This window comes from Armigeres subalbatus, chromosome 1 (assembly GCF_024139115.2).
Source record: "Armigeres subalbatus isolate Guangzhou_Male chromosome 1, GZ_Asu_2, whole genome shotgun sequence".
Classification (NCBI taxonomy): Eukaryota; Metazoa; Arthropoda; class Insecta; order Diptera; family Culicidae; genus Armigeres; species Armigeres subalbatus.
In genome coordinates, this window is record NC_085139.1 from 83,539,161 (window position 1) to 83,556,601 (window position 17,441).

The following is a 17,441-nucleotide window of genomic DNA, read 5'->3' on the forward strand; positions in this document are numbered from 1 at the left end:
GAATATGAGGAAATGTGGAAAACGAGGAATATGAGGAAAGAGAAGTGAGACGCAGAAAATTAGAAGCAAGCATTGAGAAGCATGCAATGAATAATCAGATTTCATAAATAAGAAGTGAAAGTGGAAAGTATGAAGTCAAAAGTGAGAAATTAGGAGTTAGACGTGAGTAGTTAGGAAGCGAAAATTAATCTTTCTTTTCTTTAATTTTTTCGTATTCTTCCATTTCCATCTCTCTTTTTGTTTATTTAACTTTTTCCTATCGATTCCTTTTTTCCTTTTATATTCTTTCTTTTCTTCTCCTTTCCTCTTTCTTCTTCCTTCTTTTCTTATTAATTTCTTTTCCCTTCGGATACTTTCTTCTATCTTTTTTCGCACGAAAAGTGCGATCATTCTTCCTCCTTTCATTTCCTTTCTTACTCATATTTCCTTCCTTTAGCTTCTGTCTTTTTTCCTTTCTTCTTTCTTCTTTCTTCCGTTTTTTGTTTCTTATTTTCTTCTGTCTTCTGTCTTACTTTTTCATCTTTTTTCCACATTCTTCTCTATTACACCTTTTTTCTTCCTTTAATTTTTCTTTTTTTTTTGTGTTTTCTCTTTCATATTTTCTCTTGTTCATAATTTTGTTTATTTTCTTACTTCTTTTATTTTTCCCCTCTTCTTTCTCAGTTTTTTTCTTTCTTCGCGCTTTTTTTCCTTACTTCTTTCTTCTTTTTTCCTTATTTCTTCTTATTTTTGTTTTCTGTCTTTTTTCTGATTTTCTTTCTTCTTTTCTTTTTCATTTTTATATATTTTTTTCATATTTTCTTTTCTTCATAATTTCGTTCACGTCTTTCTTTCTTTCTTTCTTCATCCTTTATTAATCCTTCCCTTTTCCTACTTCTACGTTCTTTCTACTTTCTTCTTCTTTTGTTCTATTTTTGCCTTTCTCGTACAACAAAGTTGTACCGAAAGGCTATCATTTCACTCCGAAAACGCACTTTTTATAGAAGCCTCTGAGATCCATAGTGTTATATACCAATCGACTTAGCTCGACGAACTGAGCACATGTCTGTCTGTCCGTGTGTATGTGTGTGCACAAAATCTAAAGAAAACATTAGACAACTTTTCGTATAGTAATCGTTAACCGATTTTCTCGCAACAAGTTTTATTCGACAGAGGACAAAGCCTTGTTGATCACTATTTGATGAATTTGATAACGATCGGTCATTGCGTTTAAAAGTTATGAAGAAAATGGTACACCGAACCATTTAGGCCCCATATAAGGTTGGTGTCTTAACAAATTGCGAGAAAGGCATCACCAACGCTAGGTGGATTAATCTGGGTTTTTTTCTTTCTTTCTACTTTCTTCTGCCTTTCTGCTATCTTCTTATTTCCTTCATTTTTTTTTGTTTTTTTTTTATTTTTCTTCTTTCTTATATTTCTTTCTTCTTCAAGCTTCTATATTATTCAATCTCCTTCTTCTTTTCTTTCTTCTTACTCGCCTCTACCTTTTTCCTGCTTCCTTATTCTTTCTTCTCTCTTTCTTCTTTCTTCATCCTTCTTCCTTCTTCTTCATTTCTTCTTCTTTTTTTCTTCTCCTTCTTTCTTCTTTATTTTATTCACTACATACTTTTATCTGATTTCTTCCTTCTTCTTTTGCTTCTTTTACTTTCTGTCTCACTTCTTATCATTCTCTTCTCATTGTAGCTGAAGTCTATCTTTTCTCCTTTCTTTTTTTCTTCCATATTATCATCTCTCACTTCGCACCCTTCGCTTATTAATTTCCACTTCTCGTTTCTCACTTTCCACTTCTCACTCCGAACATCTCCTTCCTTACTACTTACTCCGAACATACCACTTCTTGTTTTTCGTTTCTCATCGCTCAATTCTTGTTTTCCAGTACTCACATCTAATTTGTCACTTCATAATTCCCATTACTCACTTCATTAATTTAATGAGGAAACAAGTTTCATCCATTCAGTAGAATGGCATTAGACTTAAATGCAAATGGCATTCGACTAAATGAACGTAAACAAAGGATTTGGCCAGACGTTCCTCCGAAAACTTCACCAGGAGTTCTTTAAAGATTTTTTCAAGGAATTCTATCAGTTATTTTTCTGGGAGTTGCTCAAGGAATGGCTACTAATTGTGGAACTCTAGAAAGAACTTCTGGATAATTTACTTGAGGATGAGAATACATGGGAAATATAAAATTTTAAAGGACTCCCATAACAGTTTTCTGGAGCAGTTCCAGAAGGAAATCCTGCAAATACTACTGGAAGTGAATTCGTGTAACTTATTCAAAAGTGAAGTGGTTCTTGAGATTGGAAAATTTCTTGAAGATACTTCCAATGATCTCCAGTAGCCTTACAAGCAAAGGCGTAGGATTGCCAATCCAGAGATGGCGATTTCGATTCTCGATCCGGTCTAGCATGTTTTCGGGTGGAAAGCATTCTCGACTCCCTGGGCATAGTGTATCCATTGTTCTTGCCACACAAGATAAATAACTGAGGAAAAGCTAATAAAATACGTTGAGTTGAAAAGCAGGCCAAGTTCCAGTTGAAATGTAGAGCCACTGAAGAAGAAGAAGAAGACTTCTGATGAAACTCTGTTAGGAGTTTACTTATTTATTTATTTATTTATTCATAACTAGTCGACCCAGCAGACGTTGTCATAGTAGGCAAAAATGCGCGTTATAAACTGCTCATGCGAAATTCCCATACGATTCTTGATTTTACTACCGGACATTTTACTTGTGGAGGAATTTCTGGAGGAACTTCCGGAGGATTTTCTGGAGGAACTTCCGGAGGAATTTCTGGAGGAACTTCCGGAGGAATTTCTGAAGGAGCTTCCGGAGAAATTCCTGGATGAACTTCCGGAGGAATTCCTGGATGAACTTTCGGAGGAATTCCTGGAGGAACTTCCGGAAGAATTCCTGAAGGAATTTCCGGAGGAATTCCTGGAGGAACTTCCGGAGGAATTCCCGGAGGAACTTCCGGAGGAATTCCTGGAGGAACTTCCGGAGGAATTCCTGGAGGAACTTCCGGAGGAATTCCTGGAGGAGCTTCCGGAGGAATTCCTGGAAAAAATTCCGGAGGAGGTCCGTTAGGAATTTTGGATGAATCCCTGGAGCACCTTTCAGAGCACTTCCTTGTGAAATTTACGGAGGATTTTGTGAAAGAATTTCGGAAAATTTCTAATACATAAAATAGGCTTACGCCAACCAATGTCGACCCACGCCGCCACGCTGCCGCCGATTACCAACGGCGTGACGTCGCCACACCGCCACCACTGGCTGAAAATGATCTATCACGCCGCCGATGAATTTTCAGTCGGCGCACAGATCTAATAATTTCTTCTCCCTTTGCTTACTTTCTCCTATCTCCTTTGCTTTTTTTTCGTGCGACCATTTTCCCTTCGTTAATTTTTCTTTCTTATTATTTCTTGCTTCCTCTATCTTCTTTCTTATTTCTCCTTTTTCTTTTTTCATTCTTTTCACTTATTTCCTTTTTCTATTTTTCTATTTTTGTATTCTCTTTCATATTTTCTCTTTTTCATAATTAAGTTAATCTTCTTTCTTGTTTCTTCCTTTTTTCCCTCTTCCTACTTCGTTGTTTTTCTTTTTTCGCTCTTTATTTTTACTTCTCTTCCCTTTCTATTTTAATTTTTTCTAACTTCTTCCTTTTTTCCTTATTTCTGCTTCCTTTTGTTTTTGTTTCTGTCTTTCTTCTGGTTTTCTTCTTTCTCCTTTATTCTTTCTTCATTTTTTCTCTTTCTTTTTTTTCTTCTTTCTTTCCCTTTTTTCTCTTTTTTTCTTTCTTCCTTGTTCTTTCTTCCTCTTTTTTTTCCTTCTATTTCTTTCTTCTTCATGCTTCCATATGATTAAATTTCCTTCTTTTTTTTCTACCTGCTTCCTTCTTACTCTTTGCTACTACATACTTTCATTTGCCTTTTTCCTTCGTCTTTCATTTTCTTTTTTTCTTTCTCTTTCAGTCTCACTGCTCATCATTCTTTTCTTACTGCTGAAATCTATCTTTACTCCTTTTTTCCTTTCCTTTGAGACTTTTTCTTGATTAGTGACTACCCGACTATGTGTATCAGAATTGAACAACAGTCGGTTGCGTATGAATTACAAACATGTGCTTCTATGTGTCGATTAAGGCGGGTTTGCTTCTGCTACGACAATAGAGGCCCGTTTGCCATCGTGCGTCCGGCTAGCTACCGTGTGTGATACTGCTGGGTATCATCGTTTCTTTTCTTTTTCCAAGAGTTGCGCAGTATAAACGTTCAATCATAATTCGTTAATGATTGGCCGAAAACTAAATCTTGACCAAATGGCCATATGACCTAATGTCTATTCGACGACAAATTATTCGACTAAAAGTCTTTTCTCCAGGCGGTATAGATTCATCATAGTTGGTTAGAGGAATTCATCAAAGTCAGAATCTTGTCGAAATTTACCATTTTCTTATTATTTATTAATTTGTTGAGCCCATCATTTTTTGGTCAATATTGGAACAATAGTGTTTCAATTCGGGTACTTCACCCTACAATGCACGTTCAAGCTGAAGGAGAGATATGCTATAAAAATAAGCATTCTAAATTAGAACTCAGTAATAGGATACAAACCATATCGGATATCATATTCTAAATCAAGAATTATTAAAATGTAAACCAACATCATTCAGAATATAAGTTTAAATAAAATAATTAGATGATTATATACTCCAGATAACGGTCATTTCGACCAATCGTCTATTCGACGTTTTTTCTTTTCGACCAAACGAACGGAGAATCTTCATTTTAAAATCTGCTTTCGACTACATGTCCTTCCGAGCAAATGTAGCTTTAGTGAATTAAAAATTAATTATCGACTGCATGTCCACTCGACCAGATGTCGATTCGACGTAACGTCACGCTACGTAACGTAACGCTCGACCAAACGTCATTCGACTAAACGTACGAAGATTCTGCATTCTAAAACCTGCTTTTGACTAAATATCCATTCAACGTAATGTCCTTTCGGCCAAATGTACAAAGATTCTTTATTCTGAAATTTGCTTTTGACTAAATGTCCTTTCGAGCAAAAGTCATTCGAACAAATGTCCTGCGTCTCTAGCGGACTAAAAATTACTATCCGACAAATGGAACTCATCCACTCCTCCACAATTGAAATCGAGTGGACTGCAGTCAACTCCACCTCTTCGATCGATTCGCCGTAGACCTCCAGCGTAATATCGTCAGCGAAGCCGACGATTACCACGCCCATCGGGGACTTCAACCTCGAGATACCGTCGTACATGACGTTCCATAACACCAGACCCAGTATGGAACCCTGTGGAACCCCTGAGGTTATGTCAACGCACTTCCGCCCGCCTCCGTGTCGTATACCAGTACTCGATTCTGGAAGTAGCTTCCGAGAATTTTGTACAGGTTCCCGGGAATTCCAAGACGCAGAAGCGCATTTGCAATAGCTACTGCACAATAGTGAACTCCCCTCCTCTTACGCTGGATAGCGGTAATACCGCGGATCTGGTAACCGACAAGATAGCGTCTACGGTCGACTTACCCTTTCGGATGCCAAGCTAGACCATAGACTGATAGACCATCCGCACCCTCCGCCGTATCAAGCAGGCATATTGCCTGTCATAAGACGAGTTTATACAATCCCATTGAATTCCACCACTTAATTGTATCTTGACAGATACGTATTTCGACCTCAAAAGTAAGGCCATCTTCAGTGTCTCGTACTTGACTCGACTACGAGACTACGAGTACGAGACACTGAAGACGGCCTTACTTTTGAGGTCGAAATACGTATCTGTCAAGATACAATTAAGTGGTGGAATTCAATGGGATTGTTTAAACTCGTCTTATGACAGGTGAAAACATTCCACTAAAAAGCTCAAAATAAGTTTCTTATCAGGCATATTGGTCTATACGCCGATGGATCCCCCGGTGTTTTTTCCGCTTTTGGCAATAGGACCAAGCTCTGCCTTTTCCATGCTGCAGGAAAGACTCCCTCGTCCAGGAATCTCTGCATGACAAATCTGAACATCTCGGGAGCCTCAGCAATGGCCAGGTTCGGAATACCATCCGGTCCTAACGCCTTACCTACACTAAGGGACAGTGCAATCCCCGCAAGTTCCGCCACAGTTACTCTTCCCTGGTCGGCCACTCTGACCCCTGGCAGCTCCACAAAGTTAGGCCAGGGACTTGGGTCATGACGTGGGAAAAGCTCTCAGCATATCTGGAGACCGCTCTGTATGGGGCCATCGCCCCACGTGTCTTGGCCATTACGACCCTATAGGCGTCACCCTATGGATTCGTGTTGGCACTTTGACACAGGCCCTCGACGCAGGTTTTTTGCTTGATCTAATCTCAGTCTTTAGAGCAGCCACGAACGCCACCCGTCGTTCAACACGCTCCTCTTCTGTGCGTGCTCGCTGCATCCGCCTCCGTGCCCGTAGGTAGGCGCGGCACAGGTTCGAAATTGCTTAAGTCCACCAGTAAGCCGGTGGCCTCCCATTCCTAGGGTGGACTTTCCTAGGCATGGCGGCATCGCATACACGCGAGAGTACTGTTACCAGCTGCTCGCCGCTCAGACCGAGAGTATTGTGCTCGCGGCGGAGCGCTTTTTACCTCGTTGTCGAAGAACGATGTCTTCCACATACGAGGGCTAGGCCTCGCCCCTTTTTCCGTCCGCTGAATGCTGGTCGTATGGTCGATACTGTAGCGAACCGCCAGGTGGTCGCTGTGAGTATAGCAATCATCTACCCTCCAGTTTGACCAGGGCTCCAGAACGTAACGAATGTATCTTGTGTAGCAAGACATCTTTGACCAGACCGACAATCGATCTCGCCATCTCCGGATTGGCAATCCTACGCCTTTGCTCGCATAGCTATTTGAGATGCTTACTACATAGCCCCGTTCTGAGTCGACAAAGACGTATTTAGTTTTCTTCTTTAAAGCATCCTCAGTATTTTGTTAGAAATATCTAACAGAAAACGAAAAGTATCTTTAACTATGCTATCCTATTTGTGTAAATGTAACCAGATATGAATCAGTTCACTATAACTTTGACAAAGATGGAAAGTCGTGTCGTGGATTCCAAGGGCCCTTTTGAAGTCCGAAGCAAGTGAATAACTTTTTTTTTATCCAAAGTAGATTACACCCAGTTCTTTTTATTCACGGTTGGTTTTTACTCGATTACTACCTTTAGCGTCAATGAGACTATGAGTTAACCCTATGAAAAAAATCACAAAAAAATAAAGAAAATTGGTGAAATTAGGTTTTTAACGAAATTTGTAACGAAAAATCAAACAATTTCTATATTTTTATATATTGGTACTTGGGTACGAGTCAAGTACGAGACACTGAAGACGACCACACAATTGAGGTCGAAATACGTATCTGCAAAGATAACTAAAATTAACTGGTGGAATTAAATGGATAGTACTTAATTCGTCTTAGACGGTTGGATTAGAATTGTGATTCTGGGCTGACCGGTTGAATTTTTGATACTTTTTGAAAACATGAAGAGGTCTAATACACATGTACAGATCGAATCACGTATGGAGCACTTCCGTGTAATACTATGTTTGCGCCAGGCCCTTGTAACATGTTATTCGGCTATCTTGATGAGCTTTTTTTTGTTGATAATTTAAATACAATATTATTCAGGCCGTAGTGCAAACATGGTATAACGTTACATCGGATCGCACTATGCTTCATAAGGAATTCATTGAACACGCTCTTGCGAGATAATATCAAGGGAAATTCTGAATTCTCCGGTTAATTTGGGAAGATTGTTTCAATTTGTTTGTACATACTAAACTAAACTAAACAAACTAAATACGCACAGGAATAAATAATTCGGAAGTTTGTCCATGTGTCCATCATTCAATCGATAATGGCAGCATAAACAGACGGTGCTTATTGTTAGTGAAAGTGGCCTCGGACTAGTCATGAAATACCAGGAACTCCGAAATGGGTCACTGGACTTGCAGTAGAGCTAACGTCTTCAAAGTCCCGGTATTATGGAAGTTTCTTCCATAACATTATTGCCAACCAGTTTGGGTTTATATTGGGCACGCACGCACTGTGATAGTCCCACCAAGCGGTTTACCCTGGATTTTCTGTTCCCCATGCCGATATTTACATAAGCCGATGATCATTGCAATAAGTGAGGGTGGATTGTAGCATTATTAAGTCTCTCGCTTAGGATCAAAGGGGCGTAACTGCATTGATTGATTTGTCTTAATCGAGTGTTTTCTTTCGTTATAATTCGATTGATAGTTACAACCGTTGATTCTGGTACAAGATGCAATCATCTTTCATCGCCACAAACAATAACATTTTCGTCAAGCTAACAATATTTGATACGCAACAGAGAGTTTTGCAATAATGTACAACGCGTACGTACGTACGCGCTGCTGAAAAAATATAAAAATATGAAACAATACATTTTTTTATTTAAAAATTTTTGATACTATCGTATAATATGAGACCTATGACATAAAAATCCGAAACATCGTCGTTTTTCGTGTGAGGAAACGGTAATCCACCCAGGGACCTTCTTGAAAGTATTTCAATACAATACAACAAGAAAGCTCAACAACTCAACAAAGCTTCAACAACGCGCAACAATACCCAACCCCCAAGCGAAACCAAATCAACACCATTATGCCATAGGCGCAATTTGCATAAACAACAATCAAACACTTTGATTCGCAGATTGTTTTCCAATCAGCATTCCACCCGAACCCTTCTCTCATCAGCCGTTTGCGTCTTCCTAAGTGGACCTCTCTCGATCATCTACTCGAACTGAGCGTTCCGCGAGACACATGTTGCAATTTCTCATAAAACTTCCTATCATGTTTTATACCCAGCTTTACGTCAGGTGCACGGAGCAGGTCTCGGCTTCTTCTCATCAGTGTCGAGCTCCGAAGTGACTTTAATGCCGCGAAGCACCACCAAGAGAGGAACCGCACTCGTTTGGTTTGCAGGTCCGAATCGAGACCCAAGTGCCCCGATCTCCCGGCGTGCGTTCGGTGGAATGTGGAATCAGTCTTTCGCCAGTGCCGGACGGGGACGGATCGTGATCGTGACACCTCGAACACGGGTCGAATGTTTTTGTGCGACGGAACGCTTTTCCAAACTCACCTTTCTACTTTCCTGGATAGGCGCCTCGTGAGCGACTGAATGTGACTCGTTTGAAAGAAGAACCATAAACTAATTGTTACGCTGGATTAGGTTGGATGAAAACGGAATCGAATCGTAAAAGAGGAGACGGTTTTTTCTTGCGTTGTGCAAGGCAATCAAAGTTGATGGGAAAAAAGTGATCAAAACCGAATTGAATCAAACTAATCGAATCGATTGCGGCAAACTTGTGACTGGTTTATAACAGGGTAGCAATTGAAAAAAAAAACTAAGATCAGTTCAGAAGCCGTTCGAGAAGAGAGTTTTTTTTTGCGAACTACGATGGAGTGCCTACCAGCTGGGTCAAAACAAAACAGTGAAGTTGTTTTACGGCCTGATGGGCTGCTAAGTATGATTGATTGAGCTTCAAACAGTTTTGCTTCTAAAAGCGAAGCGATTGATAATAATTGAACAGGTTGTATTTTCTCACGCCGAAACCATAATTCGGCACTTGGTGCCAAGTGGAATCAATTGAAAAACGGTTTTGAAGTGGATCATCATAACTATTAGTGCTTGATCGTAGTGAGTGGTGGTTCAATTGTTCGACGATTTATCAGGATTGCGCAATTGTGTAAATCGTCGTGTGAACTGAGCAACTGACCGGAATCGGTCGACCTGCAATGCAGTCACTAAAGTGTTGCACGGTATTAAAAATGAAATAACCGTCCGAGTAGCAATCGCATTGAAAAAATCAAACAGTGGTGCAATCGGTGCATGTTGTGCAAAGATTTAAACTTGAACACAGTGTTCGAGGCCGTGCTTTGAGCTGTTATGGATGGATACGGTTGTCTCGCCCAATGCCAATGATTTTCAGGCAAGTTGAAGGATTTGATATTCAGTGGTGTCAAGGAGTATGAGCTTTTCGAAAAAGTGTAGGTGCTGATTGCCATCTACGTGCGTAACGGAGGCAGCCGCACGAGGTAAGTCAGAGTGAATGCACCGTTTCTAATTGCGATTTGAATGGAATTTATTTTCATCTATATATATAAAAATCAATCTATGTATGTATGTTCGCTAACTACTTCTGAACCACTTGGCCGAATTCAACCAAATTTGGTACACACGTTCTCTATCCTCAGGGGAAGTTGACAAAGGGGGTGGGAGGGTCATTTAGAAAAGGGGGAGGGGTTTTGTTTAGAAAACGAACAATTATGTGTAACTTGCATCTCCTAGGGCCGATTTCAATCAAATTTTGTACACATATTCAATATAAGGAGACAACCATATGAGAGTGTAATCTTTGAAAGGGGGGAGGGGTCTGGAGGGAGGGTATGGTTCAGAAAACGGGTAATCTATATATAGAAAATCAATCTATGTATGTATGTTCGCTAACTACTTCTGAACCACTTGGCCGAATTCAACCAAATTTGGTACACGTTCTCTATCCTCAGGGGAAGTTGACAAAGGGGTGGGAGGGTCATTTAGAAAAGGGGAGGGGTTTTGTTTAGAAAACGAACAATTATGTGTAACTTGCATCTCCTAGGGCCGATTTCAATCAAATTTTGTACACATATTCAATATAAGGAGACAACCATATGAGAGTGTAATCTTTGAAAGGGGAGGGTCTGAGGGAGGGGTATGGTTCAGAAAACGGGTAATTCAGAGTAAATTCTGAACCCCTGCAACTGATTTCAACCAAATTTGATACAAACATTCTCTACCCTAAACAAAAGATAACAAAGCGGGTGGGGCGGTCATTGTAAAAAAGGAGGGTATGGGGAGGGGTTGTCTTTATAAAACGAGCAATTCAGTGTAACTCCCAACCCCAGTACCCATATCAACCAAATTTTGTACACATATTCACTAAGAGTAGTCGATCATATGGAAGTGTAATTTGGTAAAGAGGGAGGGGCTGGGGGTAGTGGTATTTTTCAGAAAACAATCAATTCAGTGTATCTTTTGAACCCCTGGACCGATTTCATCCAAATTTGGTACACATTCTCTATCCTAAGGAGAAAATAACAAAGGGTGGTATGATCATTGGGAAAAAGGGATGGTAAGGGGGAAGGGTTGTATTTAGAAAAAGAGCAATTCAGTGTAACACCTAACTCCCAGGACCGATTTCAACCAAAATTGGTGTACACATTTTCTATCCCAAGGAGAAGATAACAAAGGAGGTGGGAGGGTCATTGGGGAAAAAGGGAAGTTATGGGGAAGGGTTGTCTTTAAAAAATGAGCAATTCAGTGTAACTCCCAGGATAAATTACAACCAGATTTGGTACACTTATTCTCTATTTTTGGAAGATGTTTATTGAAAAGGTAGAAGGGCCAAACAAATATATAAAAATAGATTGATACAAAGGAACAATTCTATGAGCGGTAGATCTACCTCTGTGGGTTTTGTGCTACAGCATTGGACATTTTAATTGAATAATTTACTTTTCAGTCCCTAGCAAAGCCGAATACATATAGCTATTAGCTATCTATATATCTCGGATACTTATTCAACGTATGTGACGTATGTGATTTTGTAAACAAAAATTTAAACGTTGATTTCTGCAATCTGATAGCACTCCCACGCAAACCATCGCCACATACAGGTAGGGGAGGTTTCGGCTACATGTTCGTTGTGTTGGTTTGCGTAGGAGTGCCATCATATTTGACAAATCGACGTATGCATCTTTGTTTACAAAATCACATACGTCCTTTTGAATAAGTACCTGAGATATATAAAACTCAATGTTTGTATGTTTGTGTGTATGCTCCAGCCTAACTTCTGAACCCATTATTGTATTGTTTAGTTATCGATCAATTTAACCATTTATCGAAATTATGGTTGCCCAGTGACAAGCAATGATTAATGTGTTTCCTTCTGGATGGTGAATGTGATCCCTTCTTTAAAAATAGACGTTTGCCCGGAATAAGGCATCGGTGGATGTTTTTCCTTCTTTAGAAATAAACGTTTGCCCGGAATATGGCGATTATGGGTTTGCTCCCTTCTTCAAAACCAGTCAATGTTTTCAAATGAAATCTGCCTTCTTCTGATCAAATGATGAAGTATCGATAAGAAAACGCAATTATCCTGTTGACCAATTGGTTTATTCATTTTCCGATTGTGAAAAAAAAACTGCGAATCAAACTGGCAATTCCGAGCAAGGCCGGGTACATAAAGCTAGTAGCAAATAAATTGTTGGGGTCATCGGAATGGATACCAGGAAGGATAAATGCTTCATATCGAAGCATATCGAAGCAGTTTTCAAGTTATTGAATTTACAAATTCAACATCCTATCGATAATTGTTAGATTTTTCAACAATTCTGTATAAGAACCTGTATAAGAACTGGACATATGCGAAAATGCTAGATTCTTATACAAATATTTTATGAGACCTCACAATTTTGTAAGCTTTTTTGTATAAGAATCTAATGATTTTGCATATGCCCAGTTCTTATACAATATTTGGTAAGTTCTTAACAGTCGCTGGTTGGGTGAATATTCTATATCAAACTCAGGAGATCCGCCGATGTAAATTCACAAAATTTCCTTTGTAAACTAGGTATAATTTCCTGCGATAATTCAAAGGACTTTTTTTGGTGATAATTGAAAAGAACTGTCCGTACAAAATCAAGACTATTTCCCGTTGAAGACAATTTCCCGTGAAGAAATAAAAAAACCAATAGAAATCCTCCTGGCTTCATCTTCTTCTTCTATGGGTTCACTTTCCAACTGGAATTTAGCCTGTTTTTCAATGATCTAAATATGTATCTTGTGTGGCAAAAGTACAATGGATATACTATGCCCAGGGTGTCGAAAATGTTTCCCAATTTTATGTCTTTTCTCGCAAGGCTAACTGGAGACCCCATCCCAAGACACTAGATGCTTAGTGGACCAGTGAAGATTTTTTTTTTCTTGAATGCCATTGAGAATCTCAATTTAAGGCATATCAATGAAAATACCGTTAACTGTATGGTTTTCAACTGAATAAATTCAAAACTGTTCAGACTAAATTTTGAGGATCATTTGCATTTTGTCTAATCCATTTTTCACAATTCTTATTGTTCTGATATATTTGACACATGTATTACTGTAACTCACGCATTTAATTTTCGATATTTACATTGATTTTATTCGAAAACTTAAAAGAAAACTTTAAAGATTAGAAGGCAAAAAATTCAAACGTTTGCAACGTTTCATTTGCGAATGGATCTCTGTTGTAGTATAGTTCATTAAACTGGAATTTTTACAGAAAAAGTTAGTAATTTACCTGATTTTTATTTCAAAATACTCAAAATGGAGGACATTTCATCGCAAAAGAAGGTCATCTGGTATTTAATGAAAAAGGAGGACATGTCCTCCTTTACGATACCAAATAGTCACCCTAGTGTTGGTAGAATCATGCTCAAATATAAATCATCGAAGCCTCATGCGCAAGCTAACTCGCTTGCGATTCAAGCGCTTCGATTCGCTGATGCGCCGAAAAATGATTCCGCTTTAAAAAGCGTCATATCCCATTTTATGCTCCCGTATAGATTCATTATCCATTGTTTTAACCAGAGAAAATTTAATTCGATGAATTAAACAAAGAACAACTCGTAAAAATCATACGATAATGCAAATCGCGAGTCGAATCATGAACGGTTTGATTCGCGCTTGATTTAAATCTTGGATGGGATTTGAGAATTAGAGGTTTTCTCAACACCGATTTTCATTAAAAAAATATTTTGCAATTAGAGACACCACGCCATACCAAGACTAGGATAGATGTACCAGTCGTGGTTATAGCACCAGTTGTCGCGCTAATGCATTATACACCAAGTGGCACATCATATCGCCACAGAACATGTTCTAATCAGTGAACCATGTTTATATAACACGATGACACCTCTAGTCTTCTCCAAACCATACAAAACATGATTCAGTTCAATCAAAGGTAATTGCCTATTTCCGGGGATTAAACCACCCGACTTGGACGTTAATTTACAATGTTATGAAAACTCATATGTGAATATGTACTGTTTCGGTACGGAGTGGACTGTAGGGTTTGGGAACGCAAGCAACGCTCGCTAGTACGGAGCGTCCTTTTTGGAATAAAAAATCACGCGCACTTTCGGAAAAGTAAACTAACTTGTTTTATTCGCGACGACTGTACTTAAACTAAAAAATTACTGGCTGTTTCCTCGGGAGTCTTCTTATTCTTATTTTTCTCCCGTAGGGAAGCATACATGAAAAATACACTGCGGTAAAATAGATGGCATCCATACGAGGGGCGCGACGATACCGGAACATCCTCCCCGCCTTGAGGCCACAAGGTGGTTTCAATCTGTTGGAAGGATGCACAGCTTATGGATTGGTCGTTGGTATACAGTTGAACCTCTGCGCAACGTCACCACACGCACAGCTCCAGATGCATCTGGATGAACCATCTCTACTCGAGCTAGCTCCCATTGTGCGGGAGGAGCGTTATCGTTTTTTACCAGCACCAACTGGCCCCCTGTGATGTTGGGCTGAGCAGTACGCCACTTGCTGCGAGGTTGAAGGCATGTCAGATATTCGTCCTTCCATCTACTCCAAATCCTTTCAGTGTGTTGCTGCACTTCTTGCCATCGATCAAGTCTATTAGCTGGCAAATGTTTCACATCAGGCTCAGGAACAAGATTCATGGAATGACCAATTAAAAAATGCCCTGGCGTCAAAGCTTCGGCGCTGTCAGGATCGCTTGATAAGGGACACAATGGACGCGAATTCAGGCATGACTCAATTTGGCACAAAAGCGTAGACATGTGCTCAAAAGTGATTGCTGTTTCACCAAGCTCAGCTAGGAGATGCTTCTTAACGCTTCGCACGGCGCACATAGGGGTATTTCGTCATTCTAGCCGGAATAAAGTTAAATTTTTAAAATTGTCCTAGAGCAATCTAAATATGTCTCAAACTTCTCTGAATAGTAGACGAGCCACTCCTTGTACTAGGTTTTCTATTTAGATTTAAAGTTTCACCACTACACTTCTAGAAAGTTAGAGGTTTTTCATTGAGGAAATAACCGGTTTTCTCTGTTGAATTTGATTACGTTCGGTATGTTTTATTGTGGTCAAATATTTGTCACAGTAATCCACAGATCAGTACATACCATGAACAAGTAGACAAAATAGTATCATGTAAACGTGTTTTTGACAAGAATAAATGATTCTGAACAGAAATACAAAAGAGTAATTCGAAGTCCATTTTAGAGCTAAAACTAGTTAATGTTCCTCATATTTTCAATAAGCATAAAACACTTATTCGATGATATTCGGTAATATTTCAGTATAGAGAGGACGCATTTATGTCTATATTTTAGGATTCCGAAGAAAAATCTTGCGCAAATTTGCGCCATTTTGAAAGCGGATGTTTTTAGTTTGGTACTGTATTTAAGGCATGTATGGCCTATATCATACATTTAACATCCCTATGAAAAGAGGAAGAGTCATAGAGCAATTACCATGACACCATCTTTTAGCTATATGTTTCCCCTTGCAAACACATAGAGTTGAACTGATTTCGGTAGAAGCGATGAAGAGAACGAATTAATTGAAATTATCAATGTTTTTCAGGGTTTTAAAAGGAAAAGCACATGGGTCAAAAAGTGAAAATTAGGAAAATTGATATTTCAGCTAAATTATCATCACAGTATCATAAAATAAGGTAAAATATAGCAGTTTGAGAGATAAAATAATTTATTCCGGCTAGATTGCGAAAATACCCCTATGTGCGGCGGCCTCCCATATTCCGCCCATGTGTGGCGCCGAGGGCGGGTTGAAAATCCAGTTGATACCCAAATTGCCAAAATAGCGACTGGCGTTCTTGCTGGAGGAATGAATCTGTTCGAAAAATTCACGCAACTTACGGTCAGCACCAACAAAATTGGTCCCGTTGTCCGACCGAATCTCAACAGGATAACCACGGCGTGAGATGAAACGTTTCAAAGATCCAATGAACGTGTCAGCTGAAAGGTCGCTTGCCACTTCTAAGTGTACAGCACGAGTTGAGAGGCACACAAACACGACGATGTACCCCTTGGTGACCTTGACTCCGCGAACGCACGTTGCTTTAAGCTGGATAGGACCAGCATAATCCACACCAACATGTGAAAAGGCACGTGTGGCGAGCACTCTGGCTGGTGGTAGACTGCCCATCAACTGACTAGCTGTTTTTCCCTTAAGACGTACACATCGTGTACATCCTTGAACCACCTTACGAACTACCGTCTGGCAACCGACTATCCAATAGTGTTGACGAATGGTTGCCGTCAACAGAGCAGAGCCTGCATGGAGATCACGAAGGTGTAAATCACGCACTAGTAGTTCCGTAGCTCGATGCTTTTGAGGCAGTATGATGGGGTGTTTCATGTCATACGGTTGCGCTGAATTTTGCAAACGGCCGCCGACGCGCATGGTTCCTTCAGCATCCAGAAAAGGATGCAGGGCAGAAATATTGTGCTTGGGTTGCAAAAACTTACCCCTTCTAAGTAGCTCCAACTCTTGATTGTATTCGTCGTGCTGAGCTGCTTGCAGCAGTTTAACCTTCGCTCGATGCAGTTCATCTGGATTTAACTCACCCGTATGGTGCTCGCCGGTTTGGTGATTATGCCCAATAGACTTAAAGTTTTGTACGGCACGATGCACAGTAGCCAACGTGCGTACCATAAGCGAAAAACTGGAACAATCGGTGATCAGCTGCTTTTCAATTTCGTAGTCAGTTTTTGACATTGTTGAATGGAAAGTTTTAATCCGCTTTACTTCCAAGACTTCTTCATCGACAGGCTGCAGCGGTGGATCTTGCTTCCATTCGGACTCATCCTTTATTAACCAAGGTGCTCCTTGAAACCACAATTGACTTTGAATAATTTCAGTCGGCAACAAACCACGCGATGCCAAATCAGCGGGGTTTTCCTTACTAGCAACGTGTCGCCAACAGCTCCGTGGAAGATATTCTAGTATAGCGGCAGTCCGATTCGCCACGAAGGTTTCCACTTACGAGGATGAGAACTCAGCCATTGAAGAACGATAGACGAATCAGTCCATGCAAAATGTTCAACCTGCACATTAGGCAAAGCCTCGGTAATGCTGCGCATCAGATCCGTGAGAAGATGTGCACCATTAAGCTCCAGTCGAGGTAGAGAGATTTGCTTGATTGGCGCCACACGTGATTTGGCAGCTACAAGAACCACCGACACATTGTTCTCTTCATCAACTGTTCTCGCATATACGACAGCAGCAAACGCTTGCTCGGATGCGTCCGAAAACCCATGAAATTGGATCCGACTACGGCTCGGAAAGATGCATCGTGGT

At 39.9% G+C, this 17,441-nt stretch overlaps 2 protein-coding genes across 5 annotated transcripts in view; one reads left to right on the plus strand and one right to left on the minus strand.

Moving 5' to 3' along the window:
- The first annotated feature begins 9,030 nt into the window (after window positions 1–9,030).
- The window catches only part of LOC134227614 (uncharacterized), a 118,340-nt gene continuing 109,929 nt past the window's right edge, over window positions 9,031–17,441 (plus strand). For all 4 annotated transcript variants that reach the window (XM_062709231.1, XM_062709238.1, XM_062709247.1 and 1 more), the window contains exon 1: window positions 9,031–10,097. The gene's annotated coding sequence lies outside the window, so the exon portion shown is untranslated. The remainder of the gene's footprint in view (window positions 10,098–17,441) is intronic.
- On the minus strand, window positions 15,543–16,859 carry LOC134206316 (uncharacterized). Its single transcript, XM_062682017.1, has 2 exons — window positions 15,854–16,859; window positions 15,543–15,559 (listed from the first exon to the last, which is right to left on the minus strand). Exons 1-2 carry the CDS (start codon window positions 16,857–16,859, stop codon window positions 15,543–15,545), a joined length of 1,023 nt encoding a protein of 340 aa, XP_062538001.1.